We start from the raw sequence: 26279 nt of genomic DNA on the forward strand, positions 1-26279 counted from the left end.
CTTCCCCACCATCTTAGAAAAGTGCCTCTAAAGAAATAAATGTAGAGTTCAGATGGGCTTTTGAAAAAAGAAACAGAAATTATTTTTATTGGAAGCAAGGTTACACCTAGTGTGCCAAGGCTTTTAAGATACAAACATTAATTTGTTCTACTTTTCTACTGAAACAGATTAAAAAATATGAATCTTAAATTCATGAGTAGGTAGGCCATGGGTGAGAATGAGCTTCACAATATGAGGTATCAAGTTCTGGATGGTTTTATATTTGTCTTTACTGTGTGCCACTCAGCTGGTTAGAAGAAACTGATAGAGTTAAACAGTTGACAAGAGACTTGGGTTTGAGTGCCAACCCTGTCACTTTAGTAGATGCCTGTCCCTGGTGAATTAGTATTTGTGAATCTACTCTATAAAGTGGTGTGCTGCGCCAGCACAGCCAAGGTTTTTTGTTAGCTTGAATGGGGGTGACGAAGGATGGAGAAATGATAGACAAAGAGAAAAAGCTCTGCCTAGGTCGATCTTCAGTGTCTGGCTGAGGCCACAGAACAGATCCAGCCTGCAAAGCTGAGGCTTTATTTATAGTCAGGGACAAACAAGGTAGTTTACAATGTTCTTGTGAGTTTCACTTGTTTTGGCAGCACTTGCTGCCCCTCCCACAGCCCACTAGCTACCCAGGGAAGATCTAGGGGGCAGTCACAAGATCAAGCTTAATTATGCTTAGAGGACTGTGCCCTCTCCAAACTGGGACTTGTTTGTGGCTTTGCAGTCCTAGGCTTAACCCTATAACCACTTCCAACAAGTGGAATTAATGAAACCTCATACATTTGTTACTCTGGTTCCAGAACCCCTAAAGATCATATGCAAAAAGCTGTAGAGAAACTTTAATGAGTGTCAATCTTGTATTAGGTGTTAGGGAGTTTCTGTGATTATGACAGGGTCTCAGCACGTAGAAACATATGGGAATTAAGAATAGTAGCAAACATGTAAAAAGGCCATTTCATAACAATGCAGGGTATATGATACCACAGGAAAATGCTGCTCAGTAGAGCTCTCTGATGATGGGGATACCATGCTGTCTGAGAGAACAGCCTTGAGCCACCAGTGGCTCTTGAGCTCTTGAAATGGATCTAGTGTGACTGGGAAAACACATTTCTAATTTTAATTCCTTTAAATTTAAAGTGAACACAGCCAAATGTGGCTATGGTTACCCTACCAGTCAGCATGGCCACAGAGAAAGAAACGAGGGGCATTAGCCAATGGGCTTTAGGGAAGGCTTCCTAGAACAGACAAAAGTATTCAGAAGTTGGGCAGTTTGACATAAAAGAGCAAGAGTTTATAACAGATTACCATTAAAATGTGTCGAGGGCCACCTGGGAAGACACCTGGACATTCTTTAGATTGTTGCTGACCGGGCCCGGGATATTGGCGGAGTCACGTCAGTTGCACTCCGGGCCCTGGGAGTGCGGAGATGTTCTTAGTTCCTGGCTTGTGTTTGTCCAGGAGGAAGAAGTGAGTGGAACCTGGGCCCTCCCAGGCTCCTTGTTTTCCTGTGAAATCCCCTTGTGGATCGGAGAATAAATAGATGCCCTGTGTGGCTCAGAAGGTCATCGTCTGTCTCTCTAGCAGAGGAGGTCGGTGGCCCTCCCAGCTTAAAATCTATCTCTGGGTCTTCTCTCTTTATTTCTATTATTTCTGAATCCCTGGCCACCTCCACTTAGAACTGGGTTGTTCATCTCTCTTTCCATGCAGGACTCGGAAAAGGGAGATCCCCGCTGCATCAGGCCTCCGCAAAAAACACAGCCAGAAACACTGTGGGCCTTTAAGGCACCAGCTATTGGGGTTTGGAAATCAGCATCGGTTCAGCTCTCCAGCAAGAAAAGCACCTCAGAGCGAAGCTGCCCAGAGCAGAAGGCCGGACATGAAAAACTGCTACTTGAAGCAGATCTTTTAGAGTTTTTCATGAACACAGATTCCCTAAAAATAAAACGAAAGCCCACTTATCGGGAGGTTGGGAAGGAGTGAACGCTCAAGCTGGCAGGTATGGCACTGGGAGGTTTTCGTGTTTTGCTTCTCTGTGTAAACCGACGTGGGCTCACCTCACTTTTCGGGTTTGCACGCCCCCTCCGCAGTTGTCCGGCATGTTCACAAAGGTCACCTTGCACACGCTCCACGGCTCTGTGACCCACAGGTACTGGTTGCAGTCACTCTGGCAGGGGACGACCTCGTACACCTGAAACACACACAGTTCTCAGCCACCTCATCCCAGGTACCTGACAAGAGTGGGGAGATTTTACATCACAACAACCATTATATACACATTTTAGCTACTTTCATTTCTCTCCATTATTTGAAATTTCTTTGGAGTTACAGCAGGGCAGAACTGGCTGTGCCCTTGGCCCCACTGTAGTTGGAGATCCCACATTTGGTACCCTACTGAGACAGCACAGGGACTGAAGGAATGCCAGATGACAGAAGGAACACGGATACGCTGACTACAAAAATGTCGCCATCCCAGCTTCTCCTTGAACAACAATGAAGTAGTCTTTCTTATCTCCCTTCTAACCACTTCCTTGCAGAAGTTGAAACCACTGTTCAACACATGCTGTTTGCTCAAAGTTTGACTGCTACAGTACACACCTTCTGGGATGGCAGTAGTGAGCAGTCCAGCCACCAAGACAGTTGCCAAGCAACTAGACAGAAGGAGGCAGTAGCCTGGCCCTGACATGGGAAATTTCACCAGTCAGCCTTTGTAAAAAAAAACAAAACACACCTTTGTGTGCAAGTCTGCCTTGTTCTCAGCTCATAAAAGCTGACAAGCAGAGAGAGGCAGGTCCCCAGCCCCCCTCTCCTCCCCCCACCCCCCCAGTCAGTTTGGAGGACCTTCCTTTCCTCTGTGTGGCCTCCCCTGTGTTTGAATATCAGCTTAGTAAAATTTGTCTAGAAATTTCTCTGATGGTTCCGCTTGATTTCTATCATGGGAAACCCAAGGGCCCCAAACTCCATAACATCACCACAGTATTGTAATTTCCTAGGCCATCGGTCTTGTTTATAGTTTTGTGTGTCTTCCATACTTACCCCAGGGTACTCATATGTTAGACAATCAATAGAGATTTGTTAAATAAGTGAATGAATAATACATGAATGAATTAATTAAATAGTGTATAAAAGTAGCTTTTTCAAATAACTGGGCTTGTTTATAAAATACGTGCAAACAACCAAACTTGTATTTTTTTGTGTGCTCCATTTATTTATGAAACTAAATTAAAAGATAAATAACATGAAACAAAGCTATCTTCAAACTTTAGTTAGGACTAACGCAGTGAGGGCCACTTGAAACAAAGCAAATTGTGTGTGCGCTGTATCCATACAAGCTTTCACAGCCCCAAGTTTGAGGTGTTTGTTTGGTTTCAGGATTTTTAGAACAATGAACAAGAATTCCTTTTGTTCAATCAGAAGAATGACAAATAAATAGTAGAAAAAGTGTTTAAAAAAATCATTGCAAAATCTGTAATTATCCACTTCTATCTCTTATTTTACACACACACACACACACACACACTAGCATATGAATGCTTATATAATAATTTACAGAGAATACAGATTTAAATAGGTCTTTGGAGCTATTCCTTGGTATAAATTTTAGTGGATTAAATGCTGAAGTAAAGAGACAAAGTAAATTTATGCCATATAATAATAAAATACATGCACTGTTGAAGTAAGAACTATATTTACTGTCATATGATCACATCCATATTGGGAGCTGTATTTAAATATGACTGATTTCTGGTGTGGAAAACATTACAATTTGTGGGGAAGGCACAAACCGAAGGGGAAATGCCGTCATTCCTAGTCCTTGGATGGCTTGCATGTTAATCTCTTACAAATCAGTCAGAGCCTCCTCCTGCCACCCACTCTCTGCCCACCTGCACTTTTCCTCCCCCTGGGAAGCATGAGGTCATTACCAGGAGGTGTCAGTGCCTGTCCAAGGCCAGTGAGGGGAAGCTTGTTTCCCACCGCTGCACCTCAGGCCCTGGTTCCAAAAGGAGAAAACCCAGCGCCATGCTAGGGAATAAAAAGGGAACAACGGCAGAACACAAACTTTATGAAAAATATATTTTTTCTCCCTGTAAAATAAGAGGCAATTGTAGAAAAAAAAAAAAATACATTCCCTGAAATCAGGTGCAGAACAGAAAATAAACAGCACCTTGTTATGCAGGTTTAAGAGTTCTTACCTGTGCCTGGAGTGGTTATAGTCCACAGGAATCAAGATGGGGAGAGAAGCAAAGAGAAGTAAAATGTCAGTATATTGAATGTGAAAAACTCATGTTTCAAGTTTCAAATATTATTATCCCTATGGAAAAGACAATTTTTGGGGGGTGAGTAAATAATTAGAACACCTTTTTTAGGCCTTGGGAGAGAAAAACCAACTCACTGTTTAAAGTTAAGATACACTAATAACTACTGCAAGCAGCAGAATCAGGGAAAGTATTAGGTGGGCAGGATGCAGACATCTTAGACAATGGAGTAGACCTCAAAATACTCATAGGGAACTGACACAGAGCTGCAAGTGTCTTGTGCTTCAAACTGTGAATGGCTATCTATTTATAGATCGATTGATTGATTGATAAATTTACCCATCTTCATCCATCCACCCATATTTCATAAGAAATGAGGATTTGCTTCCTCACTGGAAAAATCAAACCTCAAACACCATTTTCAAGTCAAAGTACCACCAATTATATTGAGGAACGTATAACTGTAAAAAGTCTGTGTGACTTGAACATTTTTCAACATTAACACAAACCTCTGCATGTTCTTTGCTCTTCTAATGGCATTACTAATATATAAACTCTTAAAAGTTTATTTTTTAAACAAATTGTTTCTTGTTTTAGCTTTGATATTTTAGTTGTTGGTCTCAATATAAGACCAGTAAGCTGTTAACAAGTACCCATATGTCCTTTTCAAACTCTCCATGAGGCTACATTAAAGTTGGAGACTTTAGAGGAAAGCCTTTTCATTGCAAAGACCATTTGGGATAAGATCTTGAATCTGCAAATGTACCATCAAAGGAAATTTCTCTTTATTAGAACCCTGGATCAAAATGTAATAAAATTTACATTTACTGTTGGAAATTCAAGATTTCAAAACTTACAGGAAAGTATTGTTTTGTTTACAAACACTACAGTTGAGTTATTTTGCTTCACTTGGTCAAGGAGTTCCATCTTTTTCTTTGGAAACATTCCCGAGCACAGGGACACTCAGTCACCAATAGATGGCAGCAGTGTAGTATGTTACTTACTTTTGGTTTCATTTAAGGGCAAATGTAGCTACTTGGGGGAAAATCCAGATTCTTTCAGAGAACTTTCTATAGAATTTAATTCTACACTTTCTTAATCCTAGTCTCTTTATCCATAAATTCTTTTTACTCTCTCTACAGTGTACTTTTATTGCTAAGAACAAATTTAGGGTAATTTGGAAAGGAAAGTTTGGGTCCTGGTAAGCAGTGTGTTTGGAGATTAAAATTAGTTTATGTATATATGAAATATATCTATACATTTAAGGTTGGTTCATACATATGACTTGGTTCATTTGATTGTGACTTAGATTTAAATACACTTCTTAACATCTACATAGACTATATCAAATTTGTACTTTGTTAATTCACATGCAGGCCAAACACGATAATAATTGTCTGATGTATCTTATGTTACATTTAAATTAGTTTCAATTTCCTCTATTAGCCTTTTACTTTATATTTCCAACAAACACAACTATTAATAGCAACTAATAAGGAGAATCTGAAGTCAAATAAAGTACAAAATAAGATATAAAAGGCCAAGGATTAAATTGATAGATATACTTACAGTGATTTTGAGGCCATTTAAAAATTTAAAAAATTTTATATCAACTAATTTCAAATGAATGAACAGTATATATTTCCTAATTTTAGATCTCAACTTAAATACTTTCTTTGATTTTAATTTAAGAGGTTGGTAATTGAGATGTCTTCTTCGAGAGTCTCGGGGTACTCTAAGAACGAGACAATCTTGCTCTTAATAACACACAAGTTAGATATAATTTTATTACAGGTTAAATATCTTGACATTATTTCAAAGGGAATTTTCATTTACTTTCCATTGCTTTATATTCATATGCACACATATGCAGGGTACTAGGTCTGTTGAGAATAAAGAGATGACATATCTGATTTGGGTTTTTAACAATATACATGTATTGATCCAGACTACTCTAAAAATAAAATGAGCCAAGTTTCTAATTCAGGGGCTATTATTTACTTTGGTCCATTTGGGGTGTGTGTGTGTGTGTGTGGGGGGGAATACATCATTACCAATCTAAATCACAACACTTTAGTATTGCCAGCAGCATAAAATACCTGGTTGACATGGTCCAGTTTGGGGCAAGGCCTTCCTCCATTATACGGCTTTTCTCGCAGCCATTTAGACCGTACCTTCACACCGCTCCCACAGGACTTACTGCAGCGGGACCAGTTGGACCACTCGCTGAGCTTGCAGTCGGAGGGGCAGGGGATGATGCAGGCCTCTTCGATGTAACCTGAGTGCAGGAAATGAGAGGAGAGCCATCTCCCTCATGTCCCTCGCCCACCACCACCCAGATGCTCATTTAGAAGATCCAAGTTTGACTTGACAGCAACATGCTAATGCAGAGTCTCCATCGTTAAGGATTCAAATTGAATGGTGCAGGAAAATGACACATACATGCAGCGACTCTGTTAAAATAACAGCTGAGCAGCTGCCATATGATCTGCTCAGGACTCACGCTCATCACATTTCAGTACTCCTGACAGCTCCTGTTTAATTGACAATAACCTGTCTGCTGCCATATCATCCGCACTCTGCCAGAACGATTCATTAAAAAAAAAAAAAAAAAGTACAACAGTTTTCCACAGGATCCTGTCCGTTAATGTCACACAAGTTCAAGTTTCTGGGCCCAAGCAATGTTCTTGCTCAAGAAGCCGGGCCCTTTCAATCACTATCCGAAAGGAACCATTTAACTTAGCACCTATGTTTCTTTCCCCTTCTTTGGAAATGAGGCCGGAAGAAGAACAATGAAGACCGTTAAATAAAGTCTCCTAGTTTTATAGTGCTGCCAATTTCAAAGCACCTTCACACTTTGTATTCATTGATTTGCTTGAAAATCTTATAAATGCATTGGGTGGGTATGGATAGTCTACTGGGCAGATGAGAAAGCAAATGCAGAGAGATAATTGCCAAATGCAAGGTCGTACAGTGAGATGTGAGGAAAGGTTTTCTGAGGTCTAGTCCAGTGTTCACTCCATCAAATCACACAGCCAAGTCACTCAATGGCCTACCGATTAGTTTTGAGGAATGGGAGCATTTTCCTTGAACAATCCCTTTACCACCAACTTGGCATCTCACTAGATCAATTTAGCACTATTATTCCCAAGGCAAATGTGTAAGAAAAGCAAAATTCCTCTGGTCGAGAGTCAAATACTCTGTGCAGAGTAGTTCTTGATTCAAGAAAACACTGTCATACCACTTTACATCAAATGAAGGATTCGATTTAGAAATGATTATCACATAAACCATTTGTACTAGGATCTATAAGTAGATATTTTTAAAATATCTTTTTATTACTTTCTTGAGCAAGAGGAAGGGAAAGGGAGAGACAGAAACATCTATGAGAGAGAAACATTGACTGGCTACCTCCTGTATGCCCCCTACTGGAGATCAAGCCCACAACCTGGCCATGTGTCCTGAGCAGGAATTGGAACCAGTGACCTCTTGGTTCATAGGTCAACGCTCAACCACTGAGCCACACCAGCTGGACTGTGACCTTTCTTAAGGTGCTTAGGTAATAATTTTATTTCAAAATCAGTCTAATTATCCTAGAATAATAAACTATTCATCATAATATCGTTTTGATTTTTTAAATAAACCTAGTTATTTCCAATGTTCATTGTTTTATCAATTCTTTTTTGAAAAACATAAAAATCTTCAAATAGGTGGAGTGATCTACTTAAATGTTATACTTTGACTTTAAATATGGCTTGAGGTAAGGAAACAAAGCTCCCCTTACTATTTTGAGTTGAAATACATTTTAAATCCCATTACAGCACAGCCAGTAAACAAATTTATCTAAAACAGCATGAGATACTTAGATACATAATTCCTGATAGGGCCAATAATTTTTTTAATATAATAGCTTTTTTATTGCATAGTCATAGTTTAAGAAATAAAATAAAAATGTCTAATTTCCAAATGAATGCCATTCTATCATCAAACTATTAAACTATGCAAGTCCAATAATTTTTTAAAATCCCAATTATTTCCAGATATCATCAATAGCTTTGACAAAAGGACACTAGTATTTCAAAGGTAACGTTATTGAAATATTTCTAGAAGAATTGCATTTTCCACCTTGTTAAATTTCAAAATGACTGTAAAAGTAAACCTTTAACCTTTTGTTATTTAGTAACTGTAGTGTAAAATAGAAACACATAATCTTTAATGTCACTGCTTCACAGAGTAACAGATAAATGGAAATTCTTTCCTTCCATCGTCAGGTGAAGTATTATGCATAGTGATATTTAACATGGATGACCTCAGACTGATTCACATTTATCATCAAGTAGTAACACTTAACACTTCTATGTATGATCTTCCAATAGCATATTCCAGAAATGTCTCTCAAATAAAACTCAAGGTATTAAATTGTTAAAGGATACGTGTAGACCCTGAGACAAAACTGCAACAGAATATAATGCTTAGCTTGCCATTTTTATTTTCCGATGTGTAACAACTTCCAATAATTGCCCGTCATGTTCATCTAGCACAATTAAAATCCTTAATGCTAGAAGTGAACTGCCAGGTAATCATTGCCCTGCTTTCTTCACTAAGATCATTTTTCAAGGCAATTAACACCCAACAGTCATGGGTATAGAAAGACAGAAACATTTGATGTGTTTTAAGGCTAAATAACTGCTGGTATCTTGTAGCAATTTATGGCGTCTGAGGAATACTGGAATAAAATAAATGACTTCACAATTAGGGTGTTAAAACTTTTTAGCAGTTCAACACTGAATTTGACACATGAAAAAATCAAACTCCTGACTTCTGGTCATATTTTTTTGTATTCTTTGACTGTTCTTTGAGGTCGAAATGGATGCAAAACACTAGCAGCCTTAAAGGGGTGACCAGAGGACATACTGCCTTTTAGATATATCACCTCATTCATTTGAAGTGTGAATTGCAGATAAAGTAGCTGTCAACAACCTTCACAACTATTAACATTGTGCTGTTGAAAGGTACACTGTTGATAGAGTAAAGAAATCATTTTAAAAACACATGAAAAAACATTGTCTGGTTCTGACTTACAGCTGTGCGAATAAGCAACACTGGCACTATATGTGAAACATCTGGATTAATCCCCAAAGTGACCTCAAAAAAATCTCTCCTACTTAAATGTGTATTGTATACATATGATTACAATCAAGAATGAGAGCATTTATCTACGAATTTATCTATTGTTGTCTGTGTGGGTTTAAAGTATTTAAAAAATAGTCCCAAATGAACATGATATTCTTTTGTAATTATATATTAAAAGCTGATAACTAGATAACTCAGGGAAACCAAACAACTATGTGTATAACCAAACTTTTGTAATTGAATGTTGGAATCAACACTGGGCAATTAAAATTTTCATAGAGAAGTGTTCTGATAAATTGATATTACTGCAGTGCAATGCTATTTTAATTTTATTTATATTTATTTGTTTTATATACATATGAAGGCATATCTCTCCATTCTGCTAAGTACTTAAAAGATTCAGGAAATTTCAACATCAGTGTTAAAGGCTGTGGGGTTTTGTTGATATTATTCCAATACTGGAAGCTTATCCAATGATAAGGCACATTCAGATTCATAGATACATCTCTGTATAAGTTCATTATCAAGGTCATTTCTTATAGCAAATTGTAAAGCTTTCTGTTGTATAATAAAGAATTAGGTTGATCTTTGGCCCTGGTTACTGGGAAGTAGTCTCCAAGCCCTGAAATTTCTTGAGTGGTAAGAGTATCATTGCTATTCATGGGGGGGCCCTTGTATAACACGAGTTTATGCAAAAAGGATGTTGGTGGGAGGGAGACTGATTGAATTTAAAGACAAAGCAGGTGTTTAGAGTGTTGGAACTTTAAGCTGCATGATATCTGACCAACCTCTGGGGTGGGAAGATTGAGTTCAACCCACCATGTGATCAATGATTCCTTCCATCATGTCTACGTGACGAAACCCCAATAACAATGACACCAAAGCTCAGGTTAGTTTTCTGGTTGATTATAAACATTGATGTGCAGGGAGGGTGATGCCTCCTGGTGCCATGAAAAAGAACATGGAAGCCTTGTTTCGGGGACCTCACAAGACCTTGCCTTTGTGTCTTATTTTGGATGGTTATGATTGTGTCCTTTTGCTATAATAAAACTGTATATGTAAGTATGGTTCTTTCCCGAGTTCTCTAGGTCATTCTAGTAAACTAATGGACCTGATGGGGTGGTGAGAACCCCCCAATCTGTGGCCAGCTTTTCAATAATAAAGTTAATCTGTGGTTCACTGAAGTTGTAGCTGATGTCTGAAGTGAGAACAGTCAAGTAGAGACCTGAGCCCTAGCCTGTGATGGTCGGCCTAACTCTAGGGAGGGAATGCTGGAATTGCATTCAACTCTCTCTCCTTCAAAGCATCATCACAATGGGCATGTAGCGGAACTCTACTTTATTTTAAAAGGACGTAAGTACTTTTATTTCTGTAAGAACTGTATTTATAGTTTACCCATTCAACCAAAATAAAAATCTGGGGGATGCATTAAGGCATTTACTGACTTTCTCCCCATATTTAACATTTAAAATTCTAACCAATAATGTATTAAACATCAGAGATAAGTTCTACAAAACTCACTTTGGGAATAGGATTTTGTAAGCAATATAAATGTATTTTATTGAGTGTTCAGATTATGAAGATGAAGTAATGGAAAAAAATGAACGTTGAAACTAATTAGAGCAATTTATTTTTAACTTCATCTAATATTAACAAAGCTCTGTTCTTTCAAATCAATGAAAATCATATATTGTCATGGAAGCATTTCCAAAGGATGATCTTTAAACCGGTTCTGGTGGATTATAATAAGTATTAAACATAAATTTTACAAAAAGCATTCTGTGGTCAAGTGAGTTAGAAAATTAATGCATTAAACTTGTTAACCAAGGCTCTTTTCCCTGGGCTTTCCTTTTTGGCTAATGTGAATCTCTAAGAAGATAACTCAGACACTGCATTCCTGTGGTTCATGACTTTTTCCTATAGCATCCCACTGAACAAGGGAGAAATAGATCATCCATAGTAGGTAATTATAATGCCTTAAAATTGGATTCATGTTTTGAGCTGGACAGAGTTTTAATATTTTTCAAGTAATTCTTCTTATGTCCATTTCCAAATACGAAAAAACGTAAAAGCAAACAAACAAATAAAACCCCCAAACTTAGGAGAGTCTTCTTCTTAAATTATAAGATATGCTTAAAAGTCTTAAAACTTTAAAGCTTAAACTTATGGCAAAGGGAGGGAAAACTGTTATGTGGATCAACTTAAGGTTGCTTTTTTAAATGGCTATTTTTAATGGAAGTGAAAAAAATTTCTTCTGAGGGCTAAATTGACCTTCAATGCAATTATGAAGAAACTAGAGGCCAGGTGCACGAATTTGTGCACCAGTGGGGTCCCTCGGCCTGGTCACTCTGGCCTGTGGGGATTAGGCCAAAACTGACTCTCCGACATTGCCCTCTCGGATTATAAGAGGGCATAGGCCAGGCTGAGGGGCCCCACCAGTGCACTATCAGGGCTGGGGATGGGTATGTCTGGCTCATCGTGCCCTGTCCTAATCTACCACACCCCAGCAGCAAGTTAATCTACTGGTCAGAGTGTCTGAACCTTGGTGGTCAGTGCATGTCATAGCTATTAGTCGAATGGCCACTTATGCTTTTATATATATAGATGGGATAAACATGGAGAGTAAATATAAGAAAATGTTTTTCTTTCACATTGAAATTTAACTGCCCACACCACATTTGTTTGGGCATTCTGAGGTTATTTTTTTGAGTCCATAGATCTGTGTCTAATAATGAATGCCTTCTTCACTTATAAAAGCAAGCCCCTGTGTATAAGCCTTATTTCCTATATGACCATTGTGATGATGCTCTAAAGGAGAAAAAGACCTACATATTAGGAATGACACTAAACTCAACTATGAGGTATAAAGCTTTAAAAAAATATTTTGGGTTTTCAGGGCTTTACTAACATATAGGACTATAGTATATTCGTGGATTTACACAGGTCATTTAGCATCTGTATTAATTATGAAAACTTACATCACAACGTAAGTAATGAACAATCTGGTTATATCACTAAAATTAGCACAGATTTCAGAAAGATTACACTCTCATCATTCTACTGAAATTGGTGCTACCACTTCTGTAAGGCATGAGGGAGAAGAAGGGGTCAGAAGCCAATGGAAAGGATAGAGTAAAATAAAGTAGCAGAAATTGTTGATAAAGGCAAAGATCCATTTTTTTTTTATTGTTGCAAAGAATGAATAATGTTTACGGCAGTTAAATCTATTTTTATGTTGCAGAACGTTTTCTTCCTAAAAAGCTGGAAAGAAAGTCCAATCCGTGTATGGCATATACTGGAAGCGATGTTTGACAGCCAGGCCTGAGGGGCTCTGTGGAGCCCCGTTTGAAAACCATGTTGCTAAGTAATAGCTGAGCTGTGGTCTCCAGGACGTGGAACTAACATCAGGTGGTTTTCTATCACCCCTGACAAGAGCGGCAGCTGCAGGAAAACTTCCAAATAAAGTCTCTCTCATCATCACCTCCACAGTGCTCCTTCAGGGAGTCCGAGAATATTGCTGGTATGCATCCGCATTTTAATCCAACCCTAGGCAATTGCTTTTTTTTTTTTTTTTTTTTTTGTACTCAAGTGTCCAGAATAGTCCTTTTCTTTTTCACCCTGGTTCTTTAAACTTGCAACTATTAGCTCAGGAAAAATTTGTCCCTCATCCCCTGCTTCTCTTTTACATTTGAAAAGAAAAACATCTCCATTGTGAATGATAACTGCAAAAGCAACACTAGCCATATGTGTGTTATTAAAAGGAAGTTTTGAATTCTGACATGAATTAGACATTAAATAAACAATATCAATTGAAAATGCTTTTCAGAGGCATCCAGCACTCCATTCTGGCTTGTTTACAAGATTCTGTTTATAGCCTTTTCTGCCCATTTACGTGCTGTAATTAAACGTGCTTTTTCTCAAATAAGAGCACCCGCTATATAAGGAGCAATTTCTCATTCAATTTTGTTTCTAATTAACCTCTAATGTTAAACTTAGATAAACTTCTATAGAATCCCATTACAGAAAGTAATACATCCCTGTTATATTATAATTGAGCGGTCAGGTAGGTTATCTTTAGAATCTACTCTCCCTATAGGCATACTAATTATTTTTATCAGCTGTACTCTGAGTTACACATAGTGCCCTAAAATGTATATATATAAAGCTAATAAAAATGTTAGTCCTTATTTTCTCAAGGAAAGATGAGTGGGAACAAAGAGAGTTAAATAAACATCCCACACTCTTGATTAACACAGGCTGGCAAACACAGGTTTACACAGGTTGTGTAAACAGTCTGGGAAAATGCAACTCGTCACAACGACTAATATGAAACAAGAGGGAAAGCTGTTGTCCAAATCTGGTGTTATACAAATTAGGCAATTCTGAATAAGCTCTAAGTGGCAATAAAGAAACTTGTCAATGTTGATATTACAGGATTAATTCAGTGGGGTGGGTGTGTGACTGTTATTTCTTCTCCCATTAAGTAGGCAGAGAGAAGCATAGCTATTTGAGAAGTATCTTCATACAGAAACTTCATAGCTCTTATTCCACAGATTTTAGTTGTTCTCAGTGACCTTTCTAATTATTTCCCAGAAATGTGACACAGAGGGAAGGACAGTCTGGGGAAAAAAAAAAACGTCCAAACCTGATTGTGAATGAAATGCAGCCACAAAAATTCTCTCCAGCCCTTCACTCATTCATTCATTCTACACATATTCACGGAGCACCTACAGTTCTAGGTGCTGGGGCTACTTCAGTGACTGAAATAGTCCAGGATCTCCTCATCCATCTGAATTCATGTGCAGGAGATAAAGCATAGACAATAAACATAATAAATAAGTGAATTATATGCTATGTTATAGAATGATGCATGCTTTGGAGATACAAAATGTAGAGAAGGATAAGGGTTTTGGGGACAGTGGGGCAGAGTTGAGGGGCAGCATGTAAAACTCTATCCCTCATGTGCAAATGGAAATCTTGTATACACGTATCTTGCATCAGGTAGGTTACCTCTAAGATTCTTTAAAATATAAAGGTTAAATAAAGTATCGAGATTAAATATATAACAGAAAGTTTCAGAAATTCCACCTCCTGTCCCGTGAAATCTTAAAAATTATTAACTTAAGAAGTATCTAGTACAAACTATGTGGTCAGGCACTGAGTACATTTCTAGTGAATCGATATCATTTAAATTCTCAGAGCATTCCAGCAGTGAGCAGAAACTGTTTCATTTGGTTTTAGAGGAATTTAAAATCTGTTGCTATAGTGATACCATACAAAAAGGAAATGTGTATAATTTGTATTATCTTTTTAGGATAAATGCCCAAAATGTACTTATATATCAACATTTGTTCAGGAATTGTATTTAATACCATGTATGAGGATGGATGAATATGTATGTGGCTCCCAAAGCATTCTTCAAGATCTGATTTTTAGAGTCTGTGTGTATCACTTTTCAATACACAGTCCATTATTATGAGGAATCCCAGACATAATAGAATTGTTCCACAAGTCAAGACATTGAAAAAAAGAGTTACCACATGGGAAATGGCTTAGAATAATATAATTAAACTGGCAAAAGTAAAATTGCTTTGTCAGTATAATAACTGGTAATATGACTCATAGATGGACAACGCAAATTAAACAGAAATTCCCTAGGGCCATTATTGAATAGGGAATCCGTGTCTCTGTACTGTATACATGTGGTAATTCATTTTATATTTCAACTGAAAGTAGGAGGAAACTTTTTTCCTGAAAGCAACTATCTGAAAAGCTGATTTGATTGAGAGAAGGCAGTGGACATAAAAATGCAATTTAGAGCTTACCTAGGACAGAATGACAAAGTTATAGCATTCCACCGACACCATCAGAATCAACAGAACCTATATTTAAAAAGTAGTAATTTCCAAAGGAATGAGGCAGTAGAGATTCAATTTCCTCAGACTTTACTTTGAGTAAATATGTTAGTAAACATTAAAATATTCCACTGGTTATCTATCATAGATCAGATGGAATAAACAATGAATAACCTTGGACAGATGCAAAGAACTAAACTGGAACAGTTCATTTAGTAAAGGATCATAGATCCTTTCCCAACCCTCATGAAGTTGACTGCCAACATGGACCCATCCTTTTTCTATATTTACTTTTCTTCCGAATACAGTACTGCTTTCTTGCTGCTTTGAATCGACAGTGCTAAGTTAGGAAGTCTACTGCCTTTGGACAACTTCAGATATTTTTGTGCTTTTAGTTTTTTTTAAGTGATCAAGCATTTTTGTGAGAGTCCCAGGATATTTTTAAAGCTTTTTCTGAAAATAAGATTGACTGTTAAGTGGCTGACGGAAGCACTCTTGCATCTAATTAGCAGATCAGGGTAAAAGTGAGAATATATGAGAATCATTCTGAAAGCTCACAGGTTATGTGAAAAACAAATGACTATCTTGGTGATTCACTATGTATAACAATTTGAAATGTGAGCAAACACTTACATGCTGCATTCCAAGAGAAACATATTTCTCAAGTGATCTTCAATTTTACATTTTAATGACTAATTATGATCGTATATATTATCATCCGATCATCTCGGAATGAGAACTGCATTTGTATTTTCCTGGTATCTAATATGCAGCACACTATGTTATTTGATATAGAGGATAAAATACTCAGTTATACTTAGAGGTGTTTCTCAAAGTATGCCTATTATAAACACTAAACTCTTTTTTCTTTAATTGTTCTAAGTGTATGGAATAATATAAAACTTAGCAAGGCACATATATTAACCTGAAACATACTTATATCTAGAGCTTCAACATCCTTGGGGCTTATATCACTATACTTTGATAAAACAAAAACTATAAGATTAGGTTAAAAAAAAAAACAGAATGAAGCTTTTGAAAACTTTGTTGTAAGACCATGTGTAAAAGATTCCAATAACTGTGTCACTATGATACCTTGATGGTTTGTAAATGGGAGGTGGTCCAATTACTTCATATTGTTTTCTGAACCATATAATAAAACTAGAGGAAGACCGTTGGGATAGAATTGTTTTTCAGCAACATTGGAAGGTAACTGCCATGGACACTCTTGCTGGTCATTTGACCCATCTTTCTAGGCCAACTCCCTGAAGAAGGGAGGAGGATCATTGTCCAGTGTCTACAAATATGTGACATCTGTGTTTCAGGCTGACCCACGGTAAACTGATCTCATGACATTATAAAAAGACAGCTGTATTAAAATAAAAGAATAATGGAGAAACATTGTTTAAGACTGCCTATATTAAGACTTGGAACCAAAGAGTTCACTAAATATACTGGTCAAAAATGGTCACTCTTCACTAACTTTTGGCAACTCAGTTATTATTACTGTATTTTAGTTTTTATTGTTTCCTCCCTCCTTTCTTTCCCCCTCCCTACCTTTTGGTTTAGAAATCAAAAGTGGGCACAGTTTCCTAAGAGAATGTACTTTTTTTTGTCAACCTCACCTTAATAGAGCAGTAGATAGGATATGTTTGAGTTTTCACCAATTATGGCTTTCAATCTTTCTTCTCTGAGACTTAATGACATTTTAGGCACATTGCAAATCTTGCCAGTTTGGTCATTAAAAGTTTGCCTAGTTTAAAACTCTGTTTTCAAATTAAATTGAAACCTGTCTCCCTTCTGGTGCAGCTGTTGGGGCTGGTTGGGTCTATTCAACAGACTCTTAATCCCAGAGGCGGCTCTGGCAGCATGTGCCTACTACCTGTAAGCCTTCTTTGGCTTCACTGCCAACTCCTGGACAACGAGACAAGTGCTACCTAATGTCCCGTTACATATAAGTGACGTACGTACAGTGTGGTGTCCCATAGTGTCCCACTTAGAACATAATTCTGGAGACCTTCCTTTCCCTCCATTCTCATGCACGTGCATGTTACCTCCACCCCCACAGGCAGACGTGTTTAACACGGGAGGGAAGCGGGATTACCGTGGCTGTTACACCGGGACGTCTCCACCAGCCGGCCGTTCTGGTCGTAGCAAGCCATGGCCTGGTAACGGTAGCCCTGGCCGCACTCCTTGACGTCTCCCTGGACTTTCATCCCCAGCAGCACTTCCGCTTTCCCCTCCGGCAAAATGCAGTCTGACCAGTTCCCCACGGGCTGGGCGTTGTACTTGAAGCAAGGACAGTACTGAGTCTCCATCAGCGGGTACACCTGAGAATTTTTACAGTTTTCCTTCTTTTTGCTTTTGCCTGTGGAGAAAAATAAGTTGGAAAGTACCCTTGTTAATTTCAAGCCTTCCCTACGTCTTCTCCTTTCTTAAACTTCCTTTGTCCATTTGAGCCATAGTCAACAGTAGTCTGTAAATAAACACTGTTTTCTCACCTCACAGGGCTTTCTATCTAGGCTTTTGTGAGTATGGGGTGATTTCCATAGTGGAAAAAAAAATGTATTTTTATTTATTTTTTCATGTAAAAATAGCTTATTTGCCTGACTGGTGTGGCTCTGTGGTTGAGTGTCTACCTATGATCCAGGAAGTCATGGTTCGATTCCTGGTCGGGGCACCTGCCTGGATTGCAGGCTCAATCCCCATTGGAGGCCATGCAGGAGGCAGCCCATCAGTGATTCACTCTCATCACTGATATTTCCATCTCTCTCTCTCTCCCTTCCTCTCTGAAATCAATGAAAAGAAATAGCTGATTTAAAAATACCCATTATAATAAGGTTCTAACTGTTGTGGTGAATTTTATACTCTTTAAAAAATGCTCAAAATAGCTGAAACCGGTTTGGCTCAGCGGTAGAGCGTCGGTCTGCGGACTGAAAGGTCCCAGGTTCGATTCCGGTCAAGGGCATGTACATTGGTTGCGGGCACATCCCCGGTAGGGGGTGTGCAAGAGGCAGCTGGTCGATGCTTCTCTCTCATCGATGTTTCTAGCTCTCTATCTCTCTCCTTTCCTCTCTGTAAGAAAAATCAATAAAATATATTAAAATAAATAAAGAAATAAAGAAATAAATAAATAATGCTCAAAATCTTCCCAAATGATCATGTGTTCTCACTGACGGGGAGGTGGGAGGTAACCATAGTAATTTCTCCTGTAAATGTGCACAAAGATGAAATGGGAGAGGGAGTCACTGCCTGAACTTCACAGCTTTTTTTGTTAGTTCAAATAGATGGTATAGCTATCTAGGGAATTGAGAAATTGAGAATTTGCATTTGCTTTTACTTTTTTTGTATTTACTTTTCTGATTATGATTTTGCCCCTTTCAGCATTTCTGAAGAATAATCATTTTGATATACTTGTGATTAACATAGGTATCAATAATATTCAAAGTGAAGATATTTAATATGAGGAAAAATATTAGAGATTGTTTATATATAAATGTAAATAAAGCCCCTTTTAAGATAAACAACTCAGGCCGAGGCTGGTTTGGCTCAGGACTGGAAGGTCCGAGGTTCGATTCTGGTCAAGGGCATGTGCATTGGTTGCGGGCACATCCCCTGTGGGGGGTGTGCAAGAGGCAGCTGGTCGGTGTTTCTCTCTCATCAATGTTTCTGGCTCTCTGTCCCTCTCTCCTCCTCTCTGTAGAAAATCAATAGAACATATTTAAAAAAAACACAACAACAACTCAGGTATAACAGTAATACATGCTTAAAATTATATATCATCATTTTAATTAGATAACATATATTTATATTTGTTATTTTAAATCTTATAGACAAATTATATTAAATACCACTAATAGATATATTTTACATATATGTATCTGTAGCTTTCGTAAGCTAGCTTATATACTTTTTTTGGTTATGACAGCTGGCTTATTTTATAACTTTTAAATTCTGAGTAGTCAGCTAGCACCAATATTTTTAGGTTTCTTTTGCCAACTGACAGACTTTTTGAATGCACCAGGGTGTAGGTCAGTACGATGTCTCCTGTTCTTGCTCATTATATCACTGCTTTTTGTCACTGTGACTGCCTTTCAAAACGCAGTGCTCTGACACAGAATTAACGTCACTGTCCTCCTCCAGGATAATCCGAGGCCCTGACAGGGAGAATGGGCTTAAAAAATGAACGGGCAACATTTCCTCGTGTTCCCAAAGACCTTTTCTCCCGGCCCTTCAGAGTCTGTAGGCAATTCACCGAAAGTCCATATTTAAACAAAAAATAACCTTCCACATGTTGTACAGGCGATGGAGTTTGATTTTCAAGGCCACTTTGTCTTTGTGCTAAAATTACAATGTGTCTGTTGCTGCCAACTCACAGTAAAACCCACATCCAAATCCACTGGTGATGTATTAGGTGTAAGTATACCAACGATAAGGCATACCTGTGCATTTTCCAAATGCATCGTCGGGACTCCCTTGGTCTGACTGCTTTGTGTTTTTCTACCTTGACAAGTGGTGACTTAGGCACTCCAGCTAATTATTCTTACCAACAATAGCGCGCTTTCTGGTCCTGACTGCCCCACAGTCTCCATTGCATGAGGAAAACTTGGACCAGCTGGTAAACTGACAGTCGTCTTGGCAGGGGACCTGACAGGCCTGGGTGAGGGCTGGCACCGGGCCTGCGTGCTGGAGGCATTCGTGGATGCCAGCCTGCCCTCCGTCTTGCTTTCGACAGGTAATGGCTAGAGGAAAAGCAGAGAACTGTTTATAGCAAACTGGATGTCTGTAATTACTCCACAATTTAGGAATTAACATTCTCTTAAGCAGAGGAATCCTCTCTTTATCCTTTATTTGCAGCAGAAATCTAGTAGAAGTGTTTGCGATAATTGATGGTGTAGGTTTAAAAAAAAAAATCACAGCTAACCCTCGTTGGTTTTTATTAGATGCTAGGAAGACTTTCAAGTCACATGTGAGGTATACTGAGGCATGAATTATTTAAGAGCAAATATGGGATCTGATAACAGTTTATGTTGAACACAGGCTATTGACAGAGGGGCTGGGAGACACCGCCCACCTCTAATAATTGCTTTTACCTCATTGGCCACTCTAGGATTCCTAGACAGAAGGGGCTTAGTGGCAGCAAATGAGTTGGTGGGTTGGGTGGAAAGGGGATGCTTATGGAATTTGTCCTGAAGCTGCATTTGCATATTTTTGTTTTTTGACTTTTTACATTAGAAGTTTGTTGGGATGGCTTCGGAGTGGTTAATGAGAGGGGCAGTGTCAAATTCCATATCATTCCCCTCACTCTTAGCACACATAAATCTCAACCAAAAATTCAAAAATAAAATAAAAACTTTCAGCAACCTTCATCTATCATACCATAATTGATATTTCTACAACTACATTTGGACCCTTAAAAAATGGTGTGATAAATTAATCATTTTAATTTGTATATGTTATTTCCCCAAGATATTGTCTTACTGATTTCTATTAACCATGTCATAGTTTCATTACTTTTTAAATGTATCGATAGATGTAAAACTGCTTGAAGGTGAACAAGTATTAAAAAAAGACCAATAACAAGTGATGGTTAAAACACCTTTACTTCCTCTGCCTTTTTCCTTGTTGGTTTTAAAATAATTCATTCACTTACTGAGGAGGCAGAGGAAACGTTTATATAATACGTTGGCCCTAAAGTTAAGTCTTTACTGAACGAGCTTAAATGGTGTTAGTCCGGCTGATTTACAGGGCCTCTCAGATTTATGGGCTAGGCTGAAACGGCTGCTGATCTCTGCCTGCTCAGGATTCTGTCATTATGAAACTAAGGTAAAGAGGCCTGATATTTTTGACCCCAAATTACAGTGAAGGGGGCACAGAAAGCCTCTGGTTATACAACACTCTCGGAATCTGTATACATAAACATAACACCTAGTAGTTCAGGACTGTGTGATGGGGTGTGTGTAAGGATCTAACAATTCTAGCAAGGGAAGGCTTATGGACAATTACTGTAAGTTATTGCAATTTCTACCGAAAAAAGTTCATACTTGTGCAAATGTAGATGGATTCTCACCTATTTCTTAGCTTATAAGTATCTCTTCATTTAGTATTTAGAACCTTGGAAGGGCCAATTTTATGAAAAGAACAGGGTTCCCTAAATTTTAAAGATACAAAAGCCTAGTAGACAGTAATTTATGAAGGTTCATATGATAGGAAAAACCATGAATGGTCCCAAAGAGACACTTACCCCGTGGGAGAGGAACTGTCTGGTGATCTGTGTTGATCATACCAACCTGAGGTAGTGGGTCTCAAATCAAACTTGAGATTACAATCACCTGGATAGCCTTTGGGACATGTCCACACCTTTACCTAACTCAAACATTCTGATTTAAGTGATGGAGGGCAGGGCCCTGGGCATTGGCATCTTTTTAAAACTTCCTGACTGATTCAAGTGTGTAACCGTGGATGGAGACCACTGCTCAAGTAGATCAGATATTTCCACGTGCATCAGAAAGGCCTGGAATGCTCTTAAAGGTGGAGAATACTGGATTCGTTCCAGAGCTCCTGCACTAGAGTTCTGTCTGTGGGGTGAAGGAATATGGATTTTTTTTTTCAAGCTGCTCAGATTTCCTTATGCACATTCAAGTTGAAGGTCCACTAGGCTTGAGCACTGAAGGCACAAGGAGGGATTGGCCAAAACTTGTGGCTAAGATGAAAAGTCCTCTGGCACCCAATCACCCTGGCATGGTGCCGAGTGGAGGGAAACAATGGCTGAGCATGTGGGAATGAGCTAAGGAAGCTCTAAACTTGGAGCTCCGAGGGATCTGTACAGAGAGTGGCCCTGTACAAAAAGAGCATCCACAGAGCTTGGGAGAAAGTCATCTGTGGGTGTAGAAGGAGTCCGTGTGATGTGGTATTCTAATGAGCTTATTATTCTAATAAGATTTTTGCAGTTATTGCAAAACCTGTGGAAGCAGGGTTGATTCCTTAAACACTTCAAACTTAGCAAGCTTTGGTGGCTTGTGAGCAGAGCTGCCCCAAGGAGGCTAACGAGGAAGGATTGATAAAGAGGAAGATATTTTAGATTTTAGATTTTCTACTCTGCAGGAATCCCAAGAATGACACATTTGGAAAATAAGAGCTTTGACCATATCAGAACTCTTAGCTTGGAAGCAGGTCACACTGTTTATAACTAAAAAAAAATTACAGGACTAAATGTGGGTTCCTTGAAATAAGACTACTTTTACCTACTCATCCAATTTGGCTCTCTGAAACAGAGACCTGGTTATAAATCTTCTGAGAAACTAAATGAAGTTGCCTTATGTTCTCCACTCAGGTTCTCTCTCTAATACAGTTCTTTTTCACCAACTGTATTTCAGAACTGTTCCAATTATCATCACATTAAGTAATAAAAAATAGCAAAATAAAATCACTACCATAATTCCAGAAATAAATTACTCTTGGGTAGATCTATATAAACTACTTACAAAAATCTAAAGTTCTTTTCTCTATACACCTGCAGTACATAAAATCTTTAATATTATGACTAGTTGGAAAGAAAAAAAAATATGTAAAATTCACATATCTGTTCTGAGAACCCACTCAGCACTCCACTCTCCTTATCAGAGATTTTAGACAATGTGCTTTGAGAGAATTACTCAGGCCATGTTATGCAAACAAGTAGAAGCACAAGAATTTGTACAACATATTGAAAATTTATCACACATCTCAACGTGTTTCTATTCTGGCGTAGAGGAAAGGCAACAATTCAAACACAGGAATGCAATCTGAAATGAGTTTCCTGCTACTGGGGGCCAGGAAAATAGAAATGGAAAGGAAATCATCTGGTCTCTCAACTTTATAAATTTTAAAAATAATTTCTAAGACACTAAAATCAGAATGTTTTTAACTGCATCTTACAAGGCATGGTTTCCTAGCACACCAGCATGCTGCATACACTAAGACAACTGTATCTGTATTTACAGGTGGAGCATTTACATCTCATGCGTAATCACTATGCTGCAAGTTCTTCTCTGGGCTGAGATCTTTTTTAGGAAGATGGGCCAAAAACCATGTGACCCTACAAATAATTCACCATAAAAGCTTCTTAGTGAGGTCAGCAAATATAAAAATGATTATTGTAAAGTAAAATCCCATATGTAACTCCCTGGTGATTATATCCATTTATGTATTGATGATTTTATTGTACTTGTACTTAAGGCATAAGAGGTTTTCAGTTGAATTGATTGGGGTGATATTGGTTAATAAAATTATATAGGTTTCAGGTGTACAATTCCACAGTACATCATCTGTATATTGTATTGTGTGTTTACCATTACAAGTCAAGTCTCCTTCCATCAGCATTCATCCCCCTTTTACCCTCTTCTACCTCTCCCCACCCCTCCTTTTAAATGTCAGGGACAGGCTGCTTCTGGTAGGCTGAAAGCCAGGAAGATATCCACGTGACTGACTTGTGAGTTACACATGAATCAAGCCATCCCATCAACACTGCGGAGATGTTGGAAGAATAAGTAAGAAAGCCAGTATTTTTAAACAAATAAACGGTCTGAAAAGAAGAGACAGAATTGTTAGTTTCAAAGGGACTTAAAAAAAATATTCCAATTAAATGCAATGGGAAGAACTTCATGAACCCTAATTTAATCAAATCCGATATAATAAAAGTTTAATATGCAAATCATCCCCTCAGAGTTCAATCGACCCAGAGTTCAACCACTTGCTATCACGAGCACTGACTACTAGAGGGAGGCACAGAATGAAGGAAGGCCCTGGCTGGCAGCTGGAAGGCCCTGATTGGCCCTGATGGCTGGCCAGGCCTAGGGACCCTACCATTGCATGAATTTCGTGCACCAAGCCTCTAGTCAATTATAAACAAGGCATTTTTTGAGACAACGGGGGAAATAAAATGTAATCTGAATGTTAGATAATATTAAAGAATTATTGTTAATTTTAATACTATAATAATACTGTTAGGTTTAAAAAGTAATTACATATGTATGGATGACATGTTTCTTACATAGAAGTTGCCTTAAAATATCCCAGCAAAATCTTTTTTAAGTATGTGAGGAGTGGCAGAGGACCAAGAATGGCAACATGTTAAAAACTTGAGGCTGAGGGAGTGACTAATACTACAAGTACCCACTAAATTATTCTCTTTACTTTTATGTATTATTAAAATGTTCCATAAATTTAAATTTAAAAAAAGATTAATAAGTAGGATAAGCAGAGTCGATTCCAGAGTGTTTTTATGTAAGTCGAATTCTGTGCTCTGTTTTGAAGAGGAGAACACCAAAGGTTCCTGACATGAAAGGAAACAGATCACATTGGTTTGAGCAGAAAGGACACAGATATCAGTGTTATGCATATCTGAGTATGGAAATGGAAGGCTACCGGAGCAGCTGTGAAGTGAATGTAATAGAATTCAGAATGCAGCTGCTCATCTTCATTTTCTTGAAGGGGAATGAAACTCCCTTACTATTCAGGATGCATAAAAAGGAGAAGTGCTGTTGGTCTATGGTAGGGGTGTCGAACTCAATCAGAGAAGGGGCCAAAATCTAAAATCCAGCCTAAATCACGGGCCGAATGGTTTACTGAACAGTCATAAACTGACAATGTCATAAACTGACAGCGGAGTGCAGTGATGACAGCGCGGTGCGGGCCACATTGCAAGGCCTGGCGGGCTGGATTTGGCCCGCGGGCCTTGTGTTTGACACATGTGGTCTATGGGATGACCCTTCAGCAGGTAAGACCGTGTTGACATTTTGTTCAGATAATCAGAATGAAGTAAATGGCAAGAACCAGAATGTGCGCACCGAAGTTCAGAATCAGATCACTGCCCGCACGCAGGCAAAGCTGCTGAATTATATGTGACAAAGAGTTCAAGGAGCTCTGAGACCTGACTTATTAAATTGAGCAGCATTAACATGGCTTATCCCGCAGCCACAGCGTTCGGGTAGCACTGGAGACAGACGATGCTCAGCTGATGGAGTGATTAGGGGAGTGATTTTTTCCTATGGTGTTATGAAAAAACAGCAACAGTGAGACTGCATTGTGTAGAAATGAAAAAGCAGCAGCTTAATGTGAGCAGGGGTTAGTTACCATGAGACCTAATTGTGCTTACAAGACCGAACTTATAAATAATGCAAGAGGACTCCCATTGCTTGCTAGGTGGATATAATGATCTTCGTCTTTCTCTGTGGAAGAGATTTTCCCGGGCAAGTTTGCCAAATTACACTTCCTAATTACAAGTTTGCCAAATTACACTTCCTAATTACAAGTTGTGAATGTAATTCTGGCAGAAAGGGGAAAGAAATGCACGTTCTTTTTTATTGATCCTAAACAGTTACCAATGAACCCCGGGCCCACTGATGCTCATAATATATGTGAAAGTCCTTGTGCAAGGAGGGACTGGGAAATGATAATCAGCTCCCAGGGGAGAGCTCAGAGAACCCCCCCGCCCCACACACATACACACTCCCTACACACACTGGGATCTGGGAAGGCTAACTAAGGGCATAAGAACAAATGGAACATGGAGGGCCCATCACAGACACACCACGGTGTCAAGCTGATTTTATGAGCTACTTAAAAAATAGGGAATGATAATAATCATTTTATGACAGGGCTCTCCTAACAACAGAAACAAAAATAAAACCCCCAAATCAACAAAGAAGCTAGTGTTCCTAGAAAATTAGAGGAAATAATTAAAAAACAGAAAAATTAGAAGTTTTAAACAATAGTTTATATAAATAAAGCATGTAAAAACTATTGGGTGGTAACAAATAAATACAGCAGCCAAAATAAATTTTTTTTAATTTTATTTTTTTTATATATATTTTATTGAATTTTTATTTATTTATTTATTTATTTATTTATTTATTTATAGAGCGAAAGGAAGAGGGATAGAGAGCTAGAAACATCGATGAGAGAGAAGCATTGACCAGTCACCTCCTGCACACCCCCTACTGGGGATGTGCCCGCAACCGAG

At 38.3% G+C, this 26279-nt stretch overlaps 1 protein-coding gene across 2 annotated transcripts in view; it reads right to left on the reverse strand.

The window, feature by feature from the left end:
* Positions 1-26279, reverse strand: part of THSD7A (thrombospondin type 1 domain containing 7A) — a 294507-nt gene that overhangs the window by 36139 nt on the left and 232089 nt on the right. For both annotated transcript variants that reach the window (XM_084897092.1, XM_084897093.1), the window contains exons 12-15: positions 19825-20019; positions 17382-17645; positions 6389-6567; positions 2091-2224 (exon numbers count right to left, since the gene is read on the reverse strand). In XM_084897092.1, the coding sequence (XP_084753218.1) occupies positions 2091-2224; positions 6389-6567; positions 17382-17645; positions 19825-20019 (772 nt within the window). The remainder of the gene's footprint in view (positions 1-2090; positions 2225-6388; positions 6568-17381; positions 17646-19824; positions 20020-26279) is intronic.

Source organism: Pipistrellus hanaki (assembly GCF_964339955.1).
Source record: "Pipistrellus hanaki genome assembly, chromosome: 10".
NCBI lineage: Eukaryota > Metazoa > Chordata > Mammalia > Chiroptera > Vespertilionidae > Pipistrellus > Pipistrellus hanaki.